Raw genomic sequence first — 21,820 nt, forward strand, 5'->3', positions numbered from 1 at the left:
GCACCTCCTATTTCAAAAAGGAAGTCCAATGCAGAAAAAAATCTTAAAGACAGATGAGATTTGGCAAACAAAATCCATTCAGGAGGGAGAAGAAAAAAAAAAATGTAGCAATTTGATCTTAGCCAAGAGGACAAAGAAGCAATTGGCATTAAGCCCACAAAACAACAGCTTGCAACACAGCGTAGGGGTTGTCAATATTTCTAGAAAGAGCTAGAAATTTAAGAAAAGGAAGCAGAAAAATAAAATTTTGCCTGAATGTGCATTTTGGAGTTTCAAATTAATATTGATACTGTACTTCAGGCTAGCTTCCTCGACTCCCATCACTTAACAGGCTTTCACTTTGATTTGCATTCTTTCTTTCTGCTGTGGAGCTGCTTTTACCTACTGATTGAGTTGTGTGCTGACAATTTACTTCAAGATGCACTGTAGGTCAAAGCCCACACAAGAAATGTTTTTTTCAGGTTATCTGCCAAACAAAAAATGTAGGATTACATAGCCTAGAGAAATGTACAGCACAAAGAAAACTAAGGGAGCCTTTTTTACATTTTACAGTGATGAGGGAACTTTTCCCATTTCCCGTATCCATTAGAAACTTAAGTAGACAATAAAAGCACCCAGAGGGCAGCTGTGCTTTCAGTACCCTAACCCTCATGAGCACAAATTATCTTTTGCAAATCTTAGAAAATTAATGCTGCTTCAAATTGTTACATCCCTTTTCAGAGTCAAAAGGCCAGAGCTGAGCTGAAGAGATGGAGACACCAAGGGTGCCCGTGAAAGAGCACCTTTGCAATGGCAGATTCCCAGGAATTGCACCCGTCTTCAACCCCTGCAGCCTTTTTGGATCTTCCCAAACAAGTCCTGTTTATTGTGAAAGACAGCAGAGAATATATGTTGACTCTACAGCAAGTTTGCTCTCTCAGGCACACCTGAACAACAGGCTAGCATTTGAGCTGTACTTGGGTTAACATATTTCATTATGGATGACCAATGATGTGAATAAGGTATATATTCAAAACCTAAACATCTAAAAATCAAGTCTTTACTCAATTCAAGGAACAAAACAAATGGCAATACCTCAATATATCCATTAGTGTAGTCTGCATATAGTTCTTGTACCTTAAATATACATAGACATTGCTTAATCTGCATCTGCCAACACAAATGAACAGTTTTACCTGTTCCCTGAATCATCATCTGTAAAGTGCTGCTCTGATTTTTTTCTATACCGCTCGCACAAAGACACTGGCAATTGGCATTAGATTCTAGCTGCTAGTCTCTGCCCTTGTGGTTGGAAAGAATGGTGACATTACTGGCACAGAAATATGAACAGAAAGGTGGTCTCTAGAATACAGTAAAAGGAACAAAGTGAAGGGACAGCATGGCAAAAGGGAATGTTCTGTGCTGTACTATTCCCCACCTCCCAAAGATAGTTCTTCATCTCAAATACTGTCCACGCAGGCACTCTCTCATTTGAAATCACATTTACCATGTATTAAATAATACCAATTAGAACTCTAAAGAAAAACCAGACTATTTGTCTCCTCATTGCATAAACCATTTAAAATACAAATCCAACTATTTAAAAATACAATTCAGCTGAAGTGACAGCTTACTGCCAATTTTTTTCCATACGTTTTACATTCATGGAGAAAACGTGGCAGCTTGATTTTCAGCTTTAAAACATTTCCTTCTTCATCTCGCTTCTAAATAATAGCATTTCCAAGTTCGGTTAATCTCTAAATAATCTCAGTAATCCATTTTCCAGCAGATGGCTTTTGGTCACCAGAAGATCTCACCAAGAACAAAAAGGGGATCTTGCCCACATTCAGCTTTCTTCAGCCACTTGGTAATTTAGGAATTACATTTGAGTACACTATGAAACTCCTACTTTACAAAAGATGGGCTAGTATATTTTATAACGTATGACTGATAACAGGAATGAGGTATACATTTAAAACTTAAATTCTAAAAAAATCGAGTCTTCAAGATGCGTCTTTTCCATCACTACACTAGCTGCAAATCTCACATAGTTTAACAGAATGGCCAACTTCCAATTAAATAGTGCATAACATAGCAATGTTGACTAATAATTAATTATGAAGTGGAATGAAAGCATAAAAATACACATGCACACAAAACAAACTCAGAGGTAATTTGTTCTACATCTGCATACACGTAGGAAAAAAATATATTAAATGTTCCTCTACTCAAGTCCTTCTAAACCACAGAGAATATTTCTTCCAATTTGTACAGCCAAATTTATAATCCCCTTGTAGGAAAGGATCATAGCATGTGATAAACCATTTGGAGAAGAGGGATCACTGTGTATAACATGCCTGAGGGCTAAAATCTGTAGCAAAAGGGGAAATTTCTTTGTACTGTAGAATTCTTGATCTTTTGATACCCACATTATTAGCTGTCGCTAGAGCAATGCACAGTTCACTTGAAAATCTTTTGCTAGCATCTCTGTACATAGTTACAAACCGTCTCCACTTGCATACTATTAACATGATCTTTTTTTTAAATATACCTATGTTTGATCACAGACGCTTCCAATGCACTGTACTCAAAACACCAGTAGATTAAGCTGCATGTTTAAATTCAAAGTCATAAAGGGTATTTGTTTGTTTCACAATACCCCTCTTCTATTATTCTACTGAACCATAACACCCAAGCTTCTATTTTTATTACACTCTCATTACAAATGGTTTTGGCAATCTGTTTCAATATGCAGGTTTTTGTAAATAGCTAGTAAATACAACAGTTATTCAGGTACACTTCAATCATGTTTATTTAGATGCATCTTCTCTATAATAATCTAAATCTGGTTTTAAGGATTCTTCACATACATAATTTTAATGGTATTTACTGAAGTGAAAAGGCTCTTAGTTTTCACAATAAATAAAATAGTGAGTTACAACAAAAGAGATGCAATCTGGAAGAAATAGAGAATTAGAGAGAGGCAGTTCTCCAGTTGTTTCAGCCACAGAAGGTTCCCAGCACTTGATACCAAGGCCTCAAAATCCTCGGCAACGAGCCAAACAGCACAGTATCATTCTTTTTAAATGCTTCTCAGATGCTATTTCTTAAATTACTGAAAAAGCTTTTGAATAAAACTCCAAAGAAAATTAATCCGGCTGTCAACCCTGACTAGTCAAGGACCACAAAACTGATAATGGAACCCACCCTTCCAAATTGGCAGGGCAAGGCAGAAGCGTATTACTAGAATTTAAGAATTTAAAAAGGAAAAAAAAAAAGTTGCATGCACACACACGTGCAAATACCGACCTGTTTCAAGGACAGGTATCTATATTGTGACATCTAAGTCCTTTTCTCATGGTAAGTACTCTTATGCAAAATCTTGAATTAAAAAAACCTTACTTTAAAGAATTCTTCCATCTTTCTGACAGATTGTCAGTGTGGGTCTGTTTATGAATAGTTAATACTGCAATTTATTTTTTGAGAGCACAAGCATGAACACAGGCAACACCACTTTGAAAGAAAAGCTAAATATGTGCACTCAGCAAAAACCACTACTCAAATTTGGGTCTGTCAGCTTCCACAGCATAACTGTTAACACCACAGCTACATTCAGAGAAGTGAATTTTTTTAATTCATTCTAGTTGATGGATGCTTTGAAGCCAGCAGTTTGTGCAAGCATTAGTTATGGTGTGTCAGTTGTAAAAAGCTATTAATGTGGCATTCTAGGGTTCCAGCATAATTGAGTGATTTGCATTCTATCTTTTGAAAATCAAATTGCTCAATTCAGTTGTCACAAAAACAAGATGTGGAAAAAACCCAAATATCGTTTTGTTTATAGACTACATACAACCTCATTATAAATAAAACACCCCCACTTTTGAAAATCCCCACCAAGCAGGAACGCGAGTTCTTATGCTATGAATTGAATAAATCCTATTATACTAAATACCCCATTTTAATGAAGTCTCAAGACCATGAGTGCCCTTTATAAGAAAGCTATACAGTATACAGTGCCATTTTGTATAATTTTAAAAATACCGGGGTCAATATAAAAATCGCCCTCATTACTACACTAAAGTGTATCTGTAAATATCTATCTATCTATCTATATCCAGAATATGCTCTCTCTCGAAAAATAAAATATTCTGGATTCTCTATACAGTCTCATAAAATATGAGAACTATTAACATATTAGTCCATTGTCTGAAGGAAATTCACGTACCAGTTGTGAACCATCAACTTCTGCACAGCCAATAGTGCATTATAGCGAACCTGTTGGTCTTCATGATGCATGTGGTTCATTACTAGCTGTTTACCACCAAGTTGCTCTATCACTCTGAAAGACAGAAAGAGGGGGGATATCTTAGAATATTTTGCAATTACTTAAGGTCTCCAGTTGGCTCTCTCATAAGCCTGTGTACTTAATGCCACAGGATTTAAAAAGTAAGTTTCTCAATTACGCACGCGCGCACACACTTCTGCACAGCCTATAGTGCATTATAGCAAACCTGTTGTTGTCACGATGCATGTGGCTCATTACTAGCTCAAAATGAATGTGTGCACATACACGTGCACTGAAGATTCACTGCTGAGAAACCAGCAAGGACTTTTGAGGCAGAATACATGGCTGGATATAAATGTAGTCATCATTGCTTCAGCCTACCTCAATCTTTACTCTCAACAATTATCAACTACTCCCAAAATAAGGAAGTACAGACTACTCAGCACATTCTCACGCTAAGGCTGTGCTTTGCTAACTCTCCCTGTTCAGGCTTAATGCTGTTGCCATCAGAAGGGAGGTGGACAACTCCTCCTGCTTTCCAAAGAGGGAGTATGGGGAGAATCTTAGACTCCTCAAAAATTTTTGAGGCTCATTCCCACACATCTTTGCCATGCTGCTCTTAAAAATTCCACCAGGGATTTTATTCTCAGATAGCAGAAAACTGTCACTCATCTTATCTTTGCCCCAGGCCCAGCCAAATCAATGAAGTGGAGCAGACCTATCTTGCTGCTGACCTTGTAAATTTTTAACCGTTCATGAAACAGTCATGCCAAAACCAGTGGTTCTGAACCTTTATAGATTTGAGGTACCTCTCCATAAGGTTTTTTAATATTTGACAGCACCCCAGTTGAGAACCACTTTTGCACGGCCTCATCTTACCTCAGTGCTCCTCAACCACAGTTGTGCTGCCACTGCTATGGCGAGGTCAAACTGCCCCGTGTATCTTGTGTGGAGCCAGACTGGGAAGGGCAGGAATGTATGCTTCAACCTGCATTAGGGTTACTGATAAATCTAAAGCAGGCAGGAGAATGTGTTTGTCCCATACACCTTGGTTTCTGGGAGGAGTGTGCAGGTCAGATCAGATTAGATCAGGAAGGGATGGGGTAAGAGCATGTGTTCCTGTTGTTTCTTGGTCTGGCTTCACATGAGACACACTGGTTGCAGAGGCAGTAGTGGTGACACTTGTGCCATGGTACCTCCTGAAAAGCTCTCATGGTACCCCAGGGTGACAGTACTCTAGTTTGGAAGCCACTGCCAAAAACAAATCCCAAACTTGCAAACTCTTGTTAGTACTGAAAAAACCCAGACCATTCCTAACTAACACCTGCTCCATGAATTCTACTACCTTTCAACACAAAGGTGTGCTACTACCATAAATCAGAAGGTAGGAGCTCTCCTTTGAAAAAGGAGATGTGCCTTTGCAAGATAAACTATCTGGCTGGTGACTACCACCTATCCCCACTTCAGAAGAGACACTTTAAATCTTTTAGCACAATTATACACTTCTGAGAATGACAATCAGTGCAACTATTCATGTGAACTTCCATTACTTCAAAACATCGATTATGGTACTGAGAACCTGATGACTTTGGTACAAGTATTTTTCTGTTGTTGAGTTAACCAATGCCTTCATACTAAATAAAATACCAAATGTTAAATAGCAAGTTAGGTAGTCTTATATGCTGTCGGATTTTTTTTTTTTTTTTTTTTTAAATACAACCTTCAGTAAAATAACTCTCTCTAGTGGTTTTACTCCTGCTACATAAAGATAGAAAGCCAAAGTCATTGGCAGCCTTGGCAACTGTAGAAATAAATTTGAGAAGGATGGTCCAAATACTTTAAAACATTAGCGTTTCTCATTTTGACTTTCCTTCCTCTGGAACACTCTCTATCAAGCCACGTTCCGTGGAACACTGGGGTTCCATGACACAGCATCAGGGGCTCCACAAAGAGACTGGGGGTAATGGCATGTTCAGTCAGCTGGCTCCATGTCATCTCACAGGGCCCATGGAGCCAAGAGTTTCTACTGCAATAGAGTTTACATAAAAGTGTTCAGTGAGTTTAGCAACTTGGAAAGCCACTGCTCTAGATGATATACATATGAAGTGCTAATCGGGGGCGGGGAGGACCACACACACACACACACACACACTCCTAGCCATTTGAGAAATTTGCTAGAGATCCTGGTACGAGAGGGGAAAACTTACTTATCAAAAGTAAGAGTTCAGCAATACCAGTTTGAGCTATATTAATATTGCTGATTTCAATGACTGACTAATTCAAGCACTTAACCTCGAGACTATTTTCTTGGGAAATCTTACAAGGAAGATTTTTCATAGATTTCATAGACATTAGGGCTGGAAGGGACCTTGGGAGATCATCAAGTCCAGCCCCCTGCCCAAAGGGCAGGAAGTCAGCTGGGGTCATAGGATCCCAGCAAGATAAGCATACAATTTACTCTTGAAGGTGTTCAGTGTAGGTGCTTGAACCAGCTCTGCTGGCAGACTGTTCCAGACCTTGGGGGCTCGGACAGTAAAGAAATTCTTCCTTATGTCCAGCCTGAAACGGTCTTGCAGGAGTTTGTGACCGTTCGACCTCGTCATCCCTTGGGGCACTCTGGTGAACAGACGTTCCCCCAGATCCTGGTGGTCACCCCGACAAACTTATAGGTGGCCATCAGATCACCCCTGAGCCTGCGCTTTTCCAGGCTAAAGAGTCCCATGGCTCTCAGCCTGTCATCGTAAGATCTGTTTTCTTGACCGCTGATCATGCGCGTGGTTCTCCTCTGGATTCTCTCAAGCTTCTCCACATCCTTTTTGAATTGTGGAGCCCAAAACTGGATGCAGTACTCCAGCTGCGGCCTCACCAAGGCCGAGTACAAGGGGAGAATGACTTCCCGGGATTTGCTCAAGAAGCATCTATAGATGCACGCCAGCATTTTGGTCGCTTTACTAGCCGCAGCATCGCATTGCAGGCTCATGTTCATCTTGTGGTCAATGATGACCCCCAAAAGTCTTTTTCTTCTGTAGTGCTAACCAACGTAGCACTGCCAAGCGTATAAGGGTGCTGCAGGTTTTTCCTCCCAAGGTGGAGAACCTTGCATTTTTCGGTGTTAAACACCATGAGGTTCTCGTCTGCCCATTTGCTGAGCTTGTCCAGGTCAGCCTGGATCACCCGCCTATCTTCTGACGTGGATGCTTTGCCCCAAAGTTTGGTGTCATCGGCGAACTTGGCCAGTCCACTCCTGACTCCAATGTCCACATCGTTAATGAAGATGTTGAACAGTATGGGTCCCAGGACAGAGCCTTGAGCGACCCCACTGGTCACAGGGCACCATGATGAGTGACTGCCATCAATCATAACCTTCTGGGTCTGACCACGAAGCCAATTTCCCAGCCAGTGGATCGTGGTGGAGCCAAGGCCGCAACTGGGCAGTTTGGCCAAGAGGTGATCATGGGATACCAGAGCAAAAGCTTTTTTGAAGTCAAGATATATGACATCAATCTCTTCTCCCTTGTCCAGGTGATAGGTCACCTGGTCATAGAAGGAAATGAGATTGGTCAAGCAAGACCTACCCGCAACAAACCCATGCTGGCTGTCCCTTAGAATGTTAGCCTGGGCCAGTCCCTCAAGGTTGGCCTCCTTAATAAACTTTTCTAAGATCTTCCCCAGGATAGAAGTCAGGCTAATGGGCCTTTAGTTAGCCAGATCCACTCTCCTCCCTTTCTTGAAGATTGGCACCACATTGGCCTTCTTCCAGTCTTCGGGCACTACACCAGAGCGCCAGGAGTTTTCAAAGACCCGTGCCAGGGGCTGGGCTATGACGCTCGCCAAGTACCCTAGGGTGCAGATTGTCAGGGCCAGCTGACTTGAAGGTATCCAGCTTCTCAAGGTGTTCCTTCACGAGGTCAGCATTGATGGAGGGTAGGGGATCCCCCTTACCCAGATTTCCCTGTCCCATAGCAGGCATGGGCATCCCGTGTGACTGAAAGACTGACGCAAAGTACCTATTTAATAGGTTGGCTTTTTCCTGGGCGTCAGTTGTCAGTTGCCCCATCTGGTTTAGCAGGGGTCCAACATTGCCCTTGCTTTTCCTCCGGCTCCCCACATATCTGAAAAAGGACTTTTTGTTGTCCTTGATGCTTGAAGCTAGTTGGAGTTCAGTTGCAGCCTTGGCTTTCCTGGTTTGCTCCCTGCAGGACTGGACCAGTGCACAATAATCCTCCTTGGAGGTGAATCCCATCCTCCATCCTTTGTAGGCTTTCCTTTTTAGCCACAGTAGGTCCGCTAGGTCCCTGGAGAGCCAGGGGGGCTGCTGTGACTTCTTGCTGCCTTTCCTCCGTGTTGGAATAGATTTAGCTTGTGCACTGACGATCGCTTCCTTGAGAAGCAACCACTCTTCTTGAACTCCCATCTCCCTGGGGTCATGGTCCCTGAGGGCCTGACTGACTAGCCTCTTGAGCTTGTCAAAGTCGGCTTTTCTGAAGTCAAGGACTTCTGTGTTGCTGACTGACTTGCCAGCTTTACGGCGGATGGTGAAGGTGATCAGCTCGTGGTCGCTGTCACCCAACTTCCCATCAATCACTAGGTCGCCGATTAGGTCGTCCCCCGTAGCCAGTACCAGGTCAAGCAGCGCTTTGCCTCTCGTTGACCCACAGACTTCTTGAGTCAGATAGAGGTCATGCACGCACGAGAGAAAGCTTTGCGCCCGCTCAGATTTAGCTGAGTGATCTTCCCACGAGATGTCCGGGTAATTGAAGTCACCCATGACAACCAAGGTCCTGGAGCAAGCGGCCTCAGTCAGTTCCCGGGCGAACTCCTGGTCAAGCTCAGGACTTTGAGTGGGAGGTCTGTAGTAGACTCCCACCGTTGTGTCCCCTGTGCCAAATTCCCCACGAATTTTTACCCAGAGGGTCTCTAGCTGTCCATGCCGGTCGCCAACATCAGCTTGTAGGGACACGTAGCTTTCCTTCACATAGAGAGCTACACCCCCGCCCCTTTTGTCAACATGATCCCTCCTGTATAGGGGATAGCCCTCTATACCCGTGGTCCAGTCATGGGTGGAGTCCCACCAGGTTTCCGTTATCCCAATGACATCATATTTCTTTGCACTGAGCAGGAGGACGAGCTCATCCTGCTTGTTGCCCAGGCTCCTGGCATTAGTGTACAGGCAGGCAAGTGTCCCCTTGGGGGCTCTTGCCTTGCCCACAGATTGTACCAGGGTTGGGGCAGGGGTGGGCTCCCTTAGGTGCCCCTTTAAGTGCCTTGGTCCGATGGCTTTGCAAGGGCCGTTCAGCGGGCCAGCAGGGGCAGTAGTCCCCCCATCCCCCAGCGGGCTTAGTTTAAAGCCCAGTGGAGCAGGTCAGCCAGCCTGGCTGAGAAGAGCCTCCTCCCCAGGGGAGAGAGGTGGAGGCCATCTCTTCCCAGCAGCTCGCTGCCTCTCTCTCCAAAGAGCGGGCTGTGGTCATGGAAGCCAAAGCCTTCCCGATAACACCAGCGCCGCAGTCTTTGGTTCACCTCGTGGATCCTCCTCTCCCTCCTCAGCCCATAGCCCGAGACTGGGAGGATCGACGAAAACACCACCTGAGCTCCCAGACCCCTAAGCCCCGCTCCCAACTCCCTGTAGCGCCTCATGACCTGGCTGGGGTGCTCCGAGCCGTGTCATTGGTGCCCACATGAATAAGGAGCATGGGGTAGTGGTCTGTGGGCCGGAGGAGCTGCGGGATCCTCTCCGCAATGTCTCGGATGCGGGCCCCCAGGAAGCAGCAGACTTCCCAGGCAAAGGGGTCAGGGCGGCAGATTTTAAATGTTTATTGCAAAGTTTTACAACTGCCATGTCTTTGCAAGGCCAGAGATGCATTTAAACAGATGAATTAAATGAAGTATAACTCTTCTGGCATTTCTGTTTAGATGCATGCGATTCTACCATATTTACTGCCTAATGGTATTGATTTTCATTTACTAATTTATCTTGCTCTAGAATTTAAAGTCCACTGTATAGGTCAGCATTCAAGGATCAGTATTCTTAAGGGTTCCAAACTTCTAAATCTACCAGAATTTATCTGGAAAAATCAGGCTGGCATTGCATCAGTCTAACTTACTGCAAATCTAGAAAATATTATATTAAACTGCAACAGGAAGATGTATTTCTTTACTGTACTTAAGATGTAAGGGACAAGAGTATTCATTAGCCACAGTCAGTGTATTTTATTTCTATAGCTTGTTAATGTCTATTCTGCAGAATTTAGCATGTCCTGTAGGGTATAGTCTTATCTATCATTTAGTATAGTGAGCTGCTGGGATAATGACTTCCATATGCCACTGTCTCCTATCACTAGGTATCACAGTATTGCTCTTAAGGATCCAATTAATGTCAATTTGTACCTGGTACAAGCATGCATATGACATTTTACCAACAGATCCAGGTTATGCAAGTCAAAATGTCTAACAAGTAGCAGGCTTTTGAAAGCTAGAACATGTTTTTGACCCAGATAAATTAAAAATATTTCCTATAGTTTAAAAGAATGTGCAAGAATTACTCTGAACACCTAATGAAGTACCTTATTGTCCCCAGAGGTATTATAGATTTTGTAATTTTTTTGTTCCAGTACAATTTGATCTCACTGGACACTAACCACCACTGATTGGTGGCATTATGGCTCATTACTAGGAACTTACCAAATACACAGTTTCATGGAAATTGTGTAAATGGCAGTCTTCCATGAAATCGCCGGTTCCCTGTGAAAAAGCAAGGGGAACCAGCTTTGTTCAAAAAGGTCAGCAAAGAGCTGGCAAAAAGCTGTCTCCTAGAAGGGCAGGATGAGGGGGAAGGGAGCAAAGACAAAGAAAAAAAAAGGCAGATTGTCCATCTCCTGAAGCAGGGCAGGGGAGAGGGGGAAAGACAGAGGCAGGAAAAATTCCCCATCTTGTTTCCAGAAGGGGAGGGGAAAAGAGGGGAACCAGGGAAAAGCCTGCCAGTTGGTATTTTTTAAAATTCATTGTCTCTTGCTTTGTCACCTGGATAGAAGGGAAGAGGTTGATGTCATATATTTGGACTTCAAAAAAGCCTTTGGCCTGGTCTCCCATGATGTTCCCATGGAAAAGTTGGGAAACCACAGCCTCAACTACTCCACAGGTCTGATGGCTGGGGAACTGGCTCCAAGGTCAGACCCGGAGAGTAGTAGCTGAAGGAACCAAAACAACATGGCACTTGGAGCCTTGGGGGATGCCACTAGTCACCGTTCTTGGACCTGTACTCTTTAACGTCTTCATAAAGAATCTGGACATCAGTGTCAAAGAGGGGATTGGCCAAGCTTGCTGATGACACCAAACTTTGGGGAAGTGTCTCCACACTTGAGGATAGGCTGGTGATCCACACCAACCTAGACAGACTTGCAAGGTGGGCAGATGAAAAATCTGATGCCATTCAATAAGGAGAAATGCAAGGTGCTCCACCTCGGGAATAAAAACCCACATCACACTTAGGCTTGCCAATGCTACACTTGCTAGCATCATATCCAAAAAGAGACTTGGGGATCATGATTGATCACAAAATGAATATAAGCCACCAAAGCAATACTGCAGCTGGCAAAGTGAACAAAAAACTCTGGCTTGCATCTACCGATGCATCGTGAGCAAGACCCATGATGTCATCCTCCTGCTGTACTCAGCCTTGGTGAGGCCGCAGCTGAAATACTGCATCCAATTCTGGGCTCCACAATTTAGGAAGGACATGGAGAAGCTTGAAAGAGTCCAGAGGAGAGCCATGGATATGATCAGAGGGTGAGAGAGCAGGCCTTATGGAGAGAGGCTGTGAGCTATGGGACTCTTCAGCCAGGAAAAGCACAGACTCGGGGGCAATTTGATGACAGCCTATAAAGTACTTAAGGGGTATGCATCAGGATCTGGGGTTACACCTGATCACCAGAGCACCCCAGGGGATGACCAGGTCAAACAGTCACAAACTCTTGCAAGACCGTTTTAAGTTGGACATAAAGAAAAAAATTCTTTACCGTCTGAGCCCCCTGCCCCGAGGTGGTGCAAACACCTACTCTGGACACTAGAAACATTTGGACATTTACTTTGCTGGGATCCTTTGACCCTAGCTGACTTCTTGCCCCTTGGGTGGGGGTGGGGGGCAGACCCAATAATCTTACAAGGTCCCTTCAGGCCCTAATGTCTATGAAATCTATGAATTTTTAGCCAGGTGGTTAGTTTTACACTTCAACTGGGTAGGGGAACTGTTTAATTATCACACTTAAACTGTTTGTTTACTCAGTAATTAAAATCCCCCTCTGCTCCTTGAAGAGGGTGATAATTACTGAATTAACAAGCAAAGCAGCTCCAGCTCTTGCTTTCAATCTATGCTTGCAAGGGGTGGGACATGCAGTACGCCTAAGCCAGAGGCTTGACGGGCCCGTTTTGCTCTGGCCTTCAAAATAGTGGCTCCAGCCATAACACGACTGTGAAATGGGAGCCTCAGCCGTGTTCCAGCCATGTTATCAGCTGCTGGGGCCTGTAAATTTACTAGGTCCCTACTCATTACAATCTATCTGCTAGTTCTGCTAATCTCCCAGCACTTCACAGGTTATGATCCTTTGCCCTTTTGAATGGTCTTGTTCTTCCACATAATTAGGTTACATATTCTACCACACCTCTCTCTTTTTGAAGCTAATCCTGATAACCTATTTGTGCTCCTACTTTACAGCCTTCCTCCATTCCTTTAAGCCAGGGGTGACCAACCAACAGCAGCTACAGCTGGCATGGGTCATTTCTGTGTGTGGCACAGCAGATCACACATGGGAACAGAGCAGCAGATGGGGCAGGGAGCACAGGGAAAAAGGGATTGAAATAGCACTCAGCTTGTCTAACTTCTCCCTCAACTATACAGTTAGTCCAATAATAGATATCACAAAAAACAAACCCCTGCAAAAAGGAAAAATAATAGCAACACTTACCGCTCTGGTATTTCCTGAAACCACCACACCTACAAAACGCTCCAGCCCTACTCCATACCTTTCTATGTTGTACATTCACCAACATGAAGTTAAGGGTGTAAATAAAAGCACAAAAGGTTCATGTTAGTGCACCACTATATGTTCACTGTCACCCAATCAGCATGCTCCTCTTCAACACCACAACTTGGGGGCGGGGGGGGGGAAAATCAACCCCTGCCACCCCTGTTTCCTCTCTTCTTATTCCCCTGGCCTTTGATTCAACTCCAATTCCTATACTATTCAAATTCACTTCCTCAGCCAAAAGTATCATCTTCCTTTTATCCAGCAAATCCACACCTTCTAATAAAGCCATCAGGAACTCCTCCAATAGATATTCCACTTTCTCTTCGTGCCCTCTCTTCCCCACACTTCCATTCTTGCTGCATGAAGAGATGGAAGGAAACAACTACCCACAATACACAAAGCAGTGGCATTTCAACTATCCTTTCAACGCAATATTTTAAACCACTTCTTAATGCTTTGAAGAAGTTTGAGGGGAAGGAACATCATATAAAATTTATATAAGTTTATAAGGTATACATTCTTATTACATCTCTCAGGTCTTGAAAGAACAATTAAGTCCTGAAAAATATAAAGGAGTACATGAGCTTCAGTTTCATAAACTAACAGAAAATAAACAGTGTACAATCAGTCTGTTTTGCTGCAAATTTCGTATTTATACTTTAGTAACTTGGGGGGGGGGGAAAACAAAAAACTTGTGTTGGTTTCAGATTCATATATTGCAAGGCCAGAAGGGACCTCGGCAGATCACTGGGTCCAGCCTCCTACACCAAGCAGGAAAGATAACCAGGGCTCAGGTGACCCCAGCAAGGTGACTGTCTAGTCTCCTCTTGAAGGGTTCCAGGGTAGGTGGTTCCACCACCTCTGGAGGGAGCTTATTCCAATCTGTGACACCCTTACTGTGAAGTTTTTCCTAACATTGAGCCTGAATCGGTCTTCCAGGAGTTTGTGGCCATTATTCCTGGTTTTCCCCTCAGTTAAAATGATGAACAGTTGATCATTGAGCCCTTGATGTACTCTCATAGTATAGGGGTAAGCTGCTATCAGGTCCCCTCTCAGCCTTCTGTTCCTCAAGCTAAAGAGTCCCAGATCCCTCAGCCTTTCCTCGTATCGCTTGCCATGTAAGACTCTGATCACACACGTGGCTCTTCTTTGGACTCTCTCCTTGTTAAAGTGTGGTGCCCAGAACTGAACGCAGTACTCCAGCTGCAGTCTCACCAGTGCTGAGCAGAGCAGAAGAATCACCTCCTTGGTTTTGCTGGAAATGCATTGATGAATGCATACCAGGGTATTATATGCCGTACTGGCTACAGCATCGCACTGCTGGCTCATATTCATACTGTGGTCTATTATTATCCCCAGGTCCCTTTCATTCATGGTGGGGTTTGAAGGGACTTCAGAGATCACCTAGTCCAGTCCCCTGCACAAATGCAGTATGTGCTTTTCCTATATACATGCAGAGAAATGCCTAGGCAGCTCTTGAAAACCTCCAGTGAAGAATCCATGACTTCCCAAGGCAGCTTACTCTACTGTCTGGCTGTTCTGATGGCAGGGAATTCCTCCCCCAACACACACACACCCACACCCACACACACACCCACACACACTCTAAATCCACATTGTGCAGCTTTGCTTTGTGCCCTGGCCTCTATGGAAACCATTTTTATGGCAGACTTTCAACTATTTAACTGTCACCAAACAAAACATTCTTGGGTTCCCCTCAAGCTTCCATTATGTAATAAGTGCCATGAAACACAACAAACTTGTTCCATTATAGGGCTTTTGTTTAAAAAACCAAGTTGTGGAGGAAATAAAGAGAGCTGGGGAAGGGGACACCCCACTCAAACATTGTTTCACAGACATGAAAGCCAAAGAGTACAAGAGCTTAGACAAAAGCTAAAAGTTTGTGGTTTGTTTTTTTTATTTTATTTTTATTTATTTATTTATTTATTTTTACCAATAAAGCTAAAAGTTCCAGGTAATAATGGCAATGCAGCTAAGAATTTAAGTAGTCTGAAAATAGTGTCAGCGTCCCTATGGCAACTATAACCTGACCTACTTTTGCATAAGCAGTTTGTTATTACTGTAGTTGCTTTCATATATGAAGTACAATTTGAGAAGTAACAACTACCAAAGACAACACACTTTGTATTACCTTGCCTTCAATTCTATTAGTATTTCAGATACTGGTTTGTCATCATCCCTTTCCTACAGGATTCCTTCTCCCTCAACTTCTGCTTCCTACTTTCTAGTTCGTACCCGTGTAAAAGGAATTGAGTGAGCTGGTAGGCCATACACAGCTTGAGCCAGGGATTATCACCGGCATTCACTGTGAGCCAGGACAAATTCTTCAGTACGGTTCCATATATTTTAAAGAAGCTTTTCCTAAATTTATATTGCTCAGGATCTGGATAAACAGCATTTAAAAATTTAAAAGGCAATTCAAGTCAGTTAAATTGGTATAGTACTCCTAAATAACCACTAAACAAAATAGCGCTATTTGATTTAATGAACATCTCTCAAGCAAATAGAAGGGATTATAAATAGCCAGGATATGAATTCCAAGCCTCTGCTGTATGCAATAGATAACTGGAAAGCTTTTAGTTTCTAAATAATCAGCCTCTACTCTTTACAGACTTGGAGGGTGATTCTGTAAAAGTTCTGACACAATAACTTCGCACAACTGATTTTTTGCCCCAAAAATGGATACGCTGTTATTCTTCTGAACCACTGAAGAGAATCCAGTGCCAAAGGATTCAGTGCAAGTGTAAAATATCAATAATTCTGAACTGAGTGTGAAAACAATAAAGTAACTGTATGCTAAAATATAAGTTACTGGTAAGAAATGGGTCATTAAATTTAAGTTATATGTTGTGCTTTAGTAATTTAGTCTCAAAATCCTACATTTTCTGAAGTCCAGTAAAATAAAGGCTTGTTATCCCCATAACCAACCAACAACTAACTGCCAATTACCAACCAAGCAGGGAAAGGCTTCCTAGTTGGTCCTTTGTGAGATGGCCTGTTTAGTCTTCTATTCCTATAAGAGACCAATGAACGCAGCAGTCAAATTAAGTGTGAGGGTATTATGCAAACTTGTTTGAAACTGGCTGGAATGTTTTTTCTTCACCACACCTGGTACCATTCAGGGTAAGAACCACACTGAATTCATCAAGAGAATACAACTTTGGCTTGCAGGGTGTGACGGCTACAGAATGTAGCTGCAAGCTACTGGGTTATGACAACAAGTCCATTAAGGATCCTGCTTTTAACTGTCCTTGGTCTGGTAGTGTTACATGCTAAATATACACTCTTGTCTATTTTGAGGCAATGTTAATAATCTTTGATGTTCTCCATCTTCAGATATACATGGTCAGAAGGGTTTTTTGGATTATGCACAAGCTAATCAACTGATCAACACAAGTAGTCTGTTGGCCATATCTGGATTTTTATTATTGGACATAATTTTGTAGCTTGAGTAGCTAGAGTAATTGTACAAGAACTGTCAATTATCCTTCATTACTGAACTGGCAGCAATCAGTTGCAGGACACCAATCTAGATGAAGCACTGACCCATGCAAGAAATCATTGTGCCAATTCCTAGAAGTCATTTCAATTTCCTCCTTTAAGCCTTACAGAACTAGTAACAGATGATCACTTTTTACCTATAGAAACTAATATGCATACACACCCACTCACCCACCCACCCAGGTCTCAAAGATGAAGGCCAAAAAGTACATCAATATAATTAGAATCGGCTAAATTAGATGTTGATTTATATGTACATGTTATGCACACACATACATATGGCTTTGATAACACATCTTCTCACTTAATTTGTGAAAAATCTACATAGGACTAACCAAGAGAGATTGCAATGTTCTGAGACTGCAGCAATGTTTAACGAATACAATTGTACTTCACATAGAACTGCATGGTCTTTTACCAAAAATCTCTCTCAATATTTCTGTTAACCAACCATTGCAATATTAAACAGTTTTGTTTACTCAGTATGCAGCACAACAGTTTGTCAGCCTTCATAATCCAACAGATATTTACATTTTTACCTGTGTGTTTTCTATTGGTACCTTTTACAGGAACTGTAGTACCAGAGGAGATTGTTATCAGAGAAGTCACCACAGGAATTTTCAAGAGAAGCACAGTAAACCTCAAAAGAAACTGAATGATTTTAGACAGATTTAATTTGTATAGAAGAATGCTGCCCGTTACTTCTGCAATGAAAAAAACTCTTATCTCCAAGATTAAGTCACAAATATGGAATTTGTAACATAATTCTGGTAAAGCTTTAAATACAAAGAAAGTTCATCTCTGAAATGACTGTATCTATGAAATGCTCAAATTGTTTTAATGTGTACTTTAGGCTATATTTTCCAATATTAAAAGCTATTAGGCTACAGCTAAAACAAAATCAAACAGCTACCAATATTTGCTCATCCTTCATACATTCCCGATTACCCTTTCCCATGAAATGGGTTACCTGCAACACTTGCTTTCATTATAGTGCCCATATAAGAAGTTAGGTGGATATTGTGCCATCTTAACATTAACCATCTTGCCAAAACCACCCCCGCACTCAAAACACCCAAAAAGCCACTCTTTTCCTTACCGTTTCCCTCGAGGATAGTGTCGTACATACTCCCCCACATCATGAGCAGCTACAGCTAAGACTTGTGGGTCATCAGAAACCTCCAACAGTTTTGTCAGGATTCTGTAAAAGAATTTTAAAAACAGTTACTTTGAACTAGAATAACAGAAATATTAGAATCATAGGAAGTTAGGGTTGGGAAGGGACCTCAGGAGCTCAAAGCAGGACCCAACTAAATCATCCCAGCCAAAGCTTCGTTTAGCTGGGTCTTACAAACCTCCAAAGATAAGGATTCTACACCTCTGAGTAGCCTGTTCCAGTGCTTTACTAGCATCCTCGTGAGAAAGGTTTCCCCAATTTGTAACAAAAACTTCCCTTGCTGCAACTTGAGAACATTGTTCCTTGTCATCTGCCACCACTGAGAACAGAACACTCTTGCTCCATCCTCTTGGGAACCAGCCTGCAAGTAGTTGAAGGCTGTCATTAAATCTATCCACCCCCGCTTCTCTTCACTTAACTAAACAAGCCCAGTTCCCTCAGTCTTTCCACAGAAGTCATGCATTCCAGCCCCCTAACCATTTTCATAGCCCTCCACTGGACTCTCTCCAATTTGTCTGCATCCTTTCTGTAGCAGGGGGTCCAAAACTGGACACTGTACTCTAGATGTGGCTTCACCAATGCCAAGTAGAAGGGAAGAATCATTCCCCCTGATCTGCTGCTAGTGCTCCTACTAATGCAGTCCAGTATGCTGTTAGCCTTCTTTGCAACAAGGACACACTGTTGGCTCATCTTCAGCTTCTTATCCACTTCAACCCCGTATGTCCTTTTCTGTAGCAATGCTGCTTAGCCAGTCAGCCCCCAACCTAAACCAGTGTACATGGGATTGTTCTGTTCTAAGTGCAGGACTTGGACTTCTCCTTATTGAACCTACTTCTGGTCCAATCCTCCAATTTATTAAGTTCTCCTTGAATCCTAGCCCTATCCTCCAGCATATCTATCTCCCCATCTTGGTACCACCTGCAAACTTGCTGAGGGTGCACTGCATGCCATCTTCCAGGTCACTGATGAAGATATTGAACAAAGCCAGTCCCAGGACCAGTGCCTGGGACACTCCACTTGATACCAGCTGCCAACGAGGCATACAGCCATTGACTGCTACCCTTAATGCCAATGATCCAGCCAGTTTTCTATCCACCTTACAGTCCATTCATCCAACCCATACTTCCTTAGCTTGCTTGCAAGAAGTACTGTGGGAGACTGCATCAAAACCCTTACTAAAAAGTCAAAGTATATCGCATCCACTGCTCTCCTTACACCCAGTCAACTCATCACAGAAGGCAATCAGGTTCATTAGGCATGTCTTGCCTTTGGTGAATCCATCTTGATTGTTCCCAAGTACATTGTTCTCCAAGTGCTTAGAAATGGATTTCTTGAGGACCCATTTCATGGTTTTTCCAAAAACTGAGGTGAGGCTGACTGGTCTGTAGTTCCCCAGATCCTCCTCCTTTCATTTCTTAAAGATGGGCACTATATTTGCCCTTTTCCAATCATCTGGGACCTCTCCCAAAATTCCATGAGTTTTCAAAAAATAACAGCCAGCAGCTCCACAATCACATCCACCAACTTGTGCAGCCCTCTCAGGTGCATCGTGTCCAGTCTCATGGACTTGCTCATGTACAGCTTTTCTAAACAGTCCCTGCCATGATCTTTTGCCACTGTTGGCTGCTCACCTCCTCCACAAACTTTGCTGCCAAGTACAGTAGTCTGGGAGTTTACCCTGCTGGAAGATCAAGGTGAAAGATATTGGGTACTTTGGCCTTTTCCTCATCATCTGCCACTAGGCTGTCTACCTCTTTCAGTAATGGACCCACATTTTCTCTGATCTTCCTATTGTTGCCGATTATCCTTGTAGAAACTTTTCTTGTTACCCTTCACATCCCTTGCTAGCCGCAACTGCAGTTGCACTTTGGCCTTCCTTATTTCATCCCTGCATGCCCGAACAATACTGTTATACTCCTCCCTAGTCATTTGTCCAAGTTCCCACTTCTTGTAAGCTTCCTTTTTGTGTTTTAGTTTACTGAAGAGTTCCCTGCTAAGCCAAGCCGGTCTTCTGTCATACTTGCTAGTCTTCCTGCACATTGGGATGGCTCGTTCTTGTACCTTCCATAAGGTTTCTTTAAAATACAAGCATCTCTCCTGGACTCTCTTCCCCCTTCAGACTGGCCTCCCAGAGGATCTTATCCTAAGTGAATCAAAAAGTCTGCTTTTCTGATACCCAGGGCCCATATTAGGACGGAACAAATCTTGAATTCAAGTCCAGATGTATTAGCTAAAGACGTATTAAAGATGTATTAGCAGTGTAGGGAGAAAACCACAGAAACTGAAGGTATGGAAGTCCATGCTGGTCCTTCTAGGCCCATTCAATAACAGTGTGTTGTTTGCAAGGTGCCCGTGACCTCTGCTTTCAGAAATAATACTTATTGCTACAACAAAACTATTTAGAAATCCCAGAATGAACCATTAGGCATGCTGCCTGACATGCCAAAATGGCTGCATCAAAACTGTAATGCTACATGGGCACAATAAGTTGTCCTCAACCAGCCTTCTATGCACTCTGTAGCTGCTTTACTGTGGTTTCATTGTCACTATGGATCCTATATTAAGCAAAAAACAAAATTTTAAACAGAACTAGTAGTAATACAAAGATGAAAAGAGCTAAAAAGGCTTGTCAACAGCAGAGAACTAAGGACTTTAAAAAATCCCCCCCCCCCAAAATGTAAAACTACACAAGTGTTTAGGTGTTTGGTTTCAGACACCATTACAGGCAACAACACAAGCATCCTTTTCCCCCATCAACTATTTCAGCAATTAATTCTGCTTCTCTTCAGACTGCCATTATGAATGAAATACCAAATCAGAATTAGGAAGTTTGAAGCCTCAAAACTTCAATAGGCACAATTATAAAATGAAGTCATCTGAAAGACAATTCACCAGGAAACATTAACTAGCACAACCAGTCACTAAACAACAAGGAACAAAAGACAACATACATGCAGAGTTCATTGGTTGATTTTTAGTTTAAGGAGGGGAATATGGTGACAAAGATTAGGTTGGGAAATTAAATGCATCTCTGCTCAATCAGATACTGAAAAGCCATGTACATGGGTTCATAGGTAACAAGTTAATTAACGGAAATAAGAAGGCAAGTTAAAAAAAAGGTGGGGGGTGTCTTGAACAATTTTACTTGAGGCTTTTCCATCCCCCACTCAGCCAAGCACAGAAACCTAAAAAGCTAACAAACCGATTTGGGTTTCTCTCTTTATACTTCTAAACCAGAATTAGAAAATTTGAACTTGAGAAAGGATACTAATTAAAGGCTGTATGACTATAGGATTAAGTACTCAGCCCAATTTCATTAGTGTTACAACTCCACAATATAGGAGAAAGAACATACAGCAAGACTATCAATAGAAGTACTCAGAGGCCCAGAACGATGGTAAGAAGGAAACTGATCTGGCATCAATGCAAGAGACAGGAAAAGGCTAACCAATACCTTATGCACCTTAATATAAAAGAAACTGTCAAGTTAAAAAAATTAAACCCTTCAAATCCAAAAGGAGGAGACAGTAAACAAAATGCCCCCTTTACAAAAAGAGCAAATGTATGTTTGCAAAGAGCAAAGTATGTGCATAACTAAAGGGAGAGATTTTGTCATAGTTACTTTATATTCTTGCTATTGGAACTAGTAGTTATTAGATAATAATGTAGAAATTGTACCAAAAAGTATTTTAAGGTTCCCTTTCTATTTGCATGTCTACATAATGTATACAATTAATAATTGCCTAGCATAGGCAGAAACTTGGTTTGATTTTGTGAGGATTATAAAGGGAGGCAGCAATTCAAGTCCCATCTCACTTCCCCACCAATATATCTCGA

General features: G+C 42.3%; 1 protein-coding gene across 1 annotated transcript in view; it reads right to left on the reverse strand.

The window, feature by feature from the left end:
- The window catches only part of ATP6V1H (ATPase H+ transporting V1 subunit H), a 76,399-nt gene that overhangs the window by 13,301 nt on the left and 41,278 nt on the right, over window positions 1–21,820 (reverse strand). Inside the window, exons 12-13 of the mRNA XM_090039965.1 lie at window positions 17,906–18,007; window positions 4,205–4,318 (exon numbers count right to left, since the gene is read on the reverse strand). Coding sequence (XP_089896091.1) covers window positions 4,205–4,318; window positions 17,906–18,007 — 216 coding nt within the window. The remainder of the gene's footprint in view (window positions 1–4,204; window positions 4,319–17,905; window positions 18,008–21,820) is intronic.

Source organism: Crocodylus siamensis, chromosome 3 (assembly GCF_052110815.1).
Source record: "Crocodylus siamensis isolate JL-2025a chromosome 3, ASM5211081v1, whole genome shotgun sequence".
In the NCBI taxonomy this organism is placed as follows: domain Eukaryota; kingdom Metazoa; phylum Chordata; order Crocodylia; family Crocodylidae; genus Crocodylus; species Crocodylus siamensis.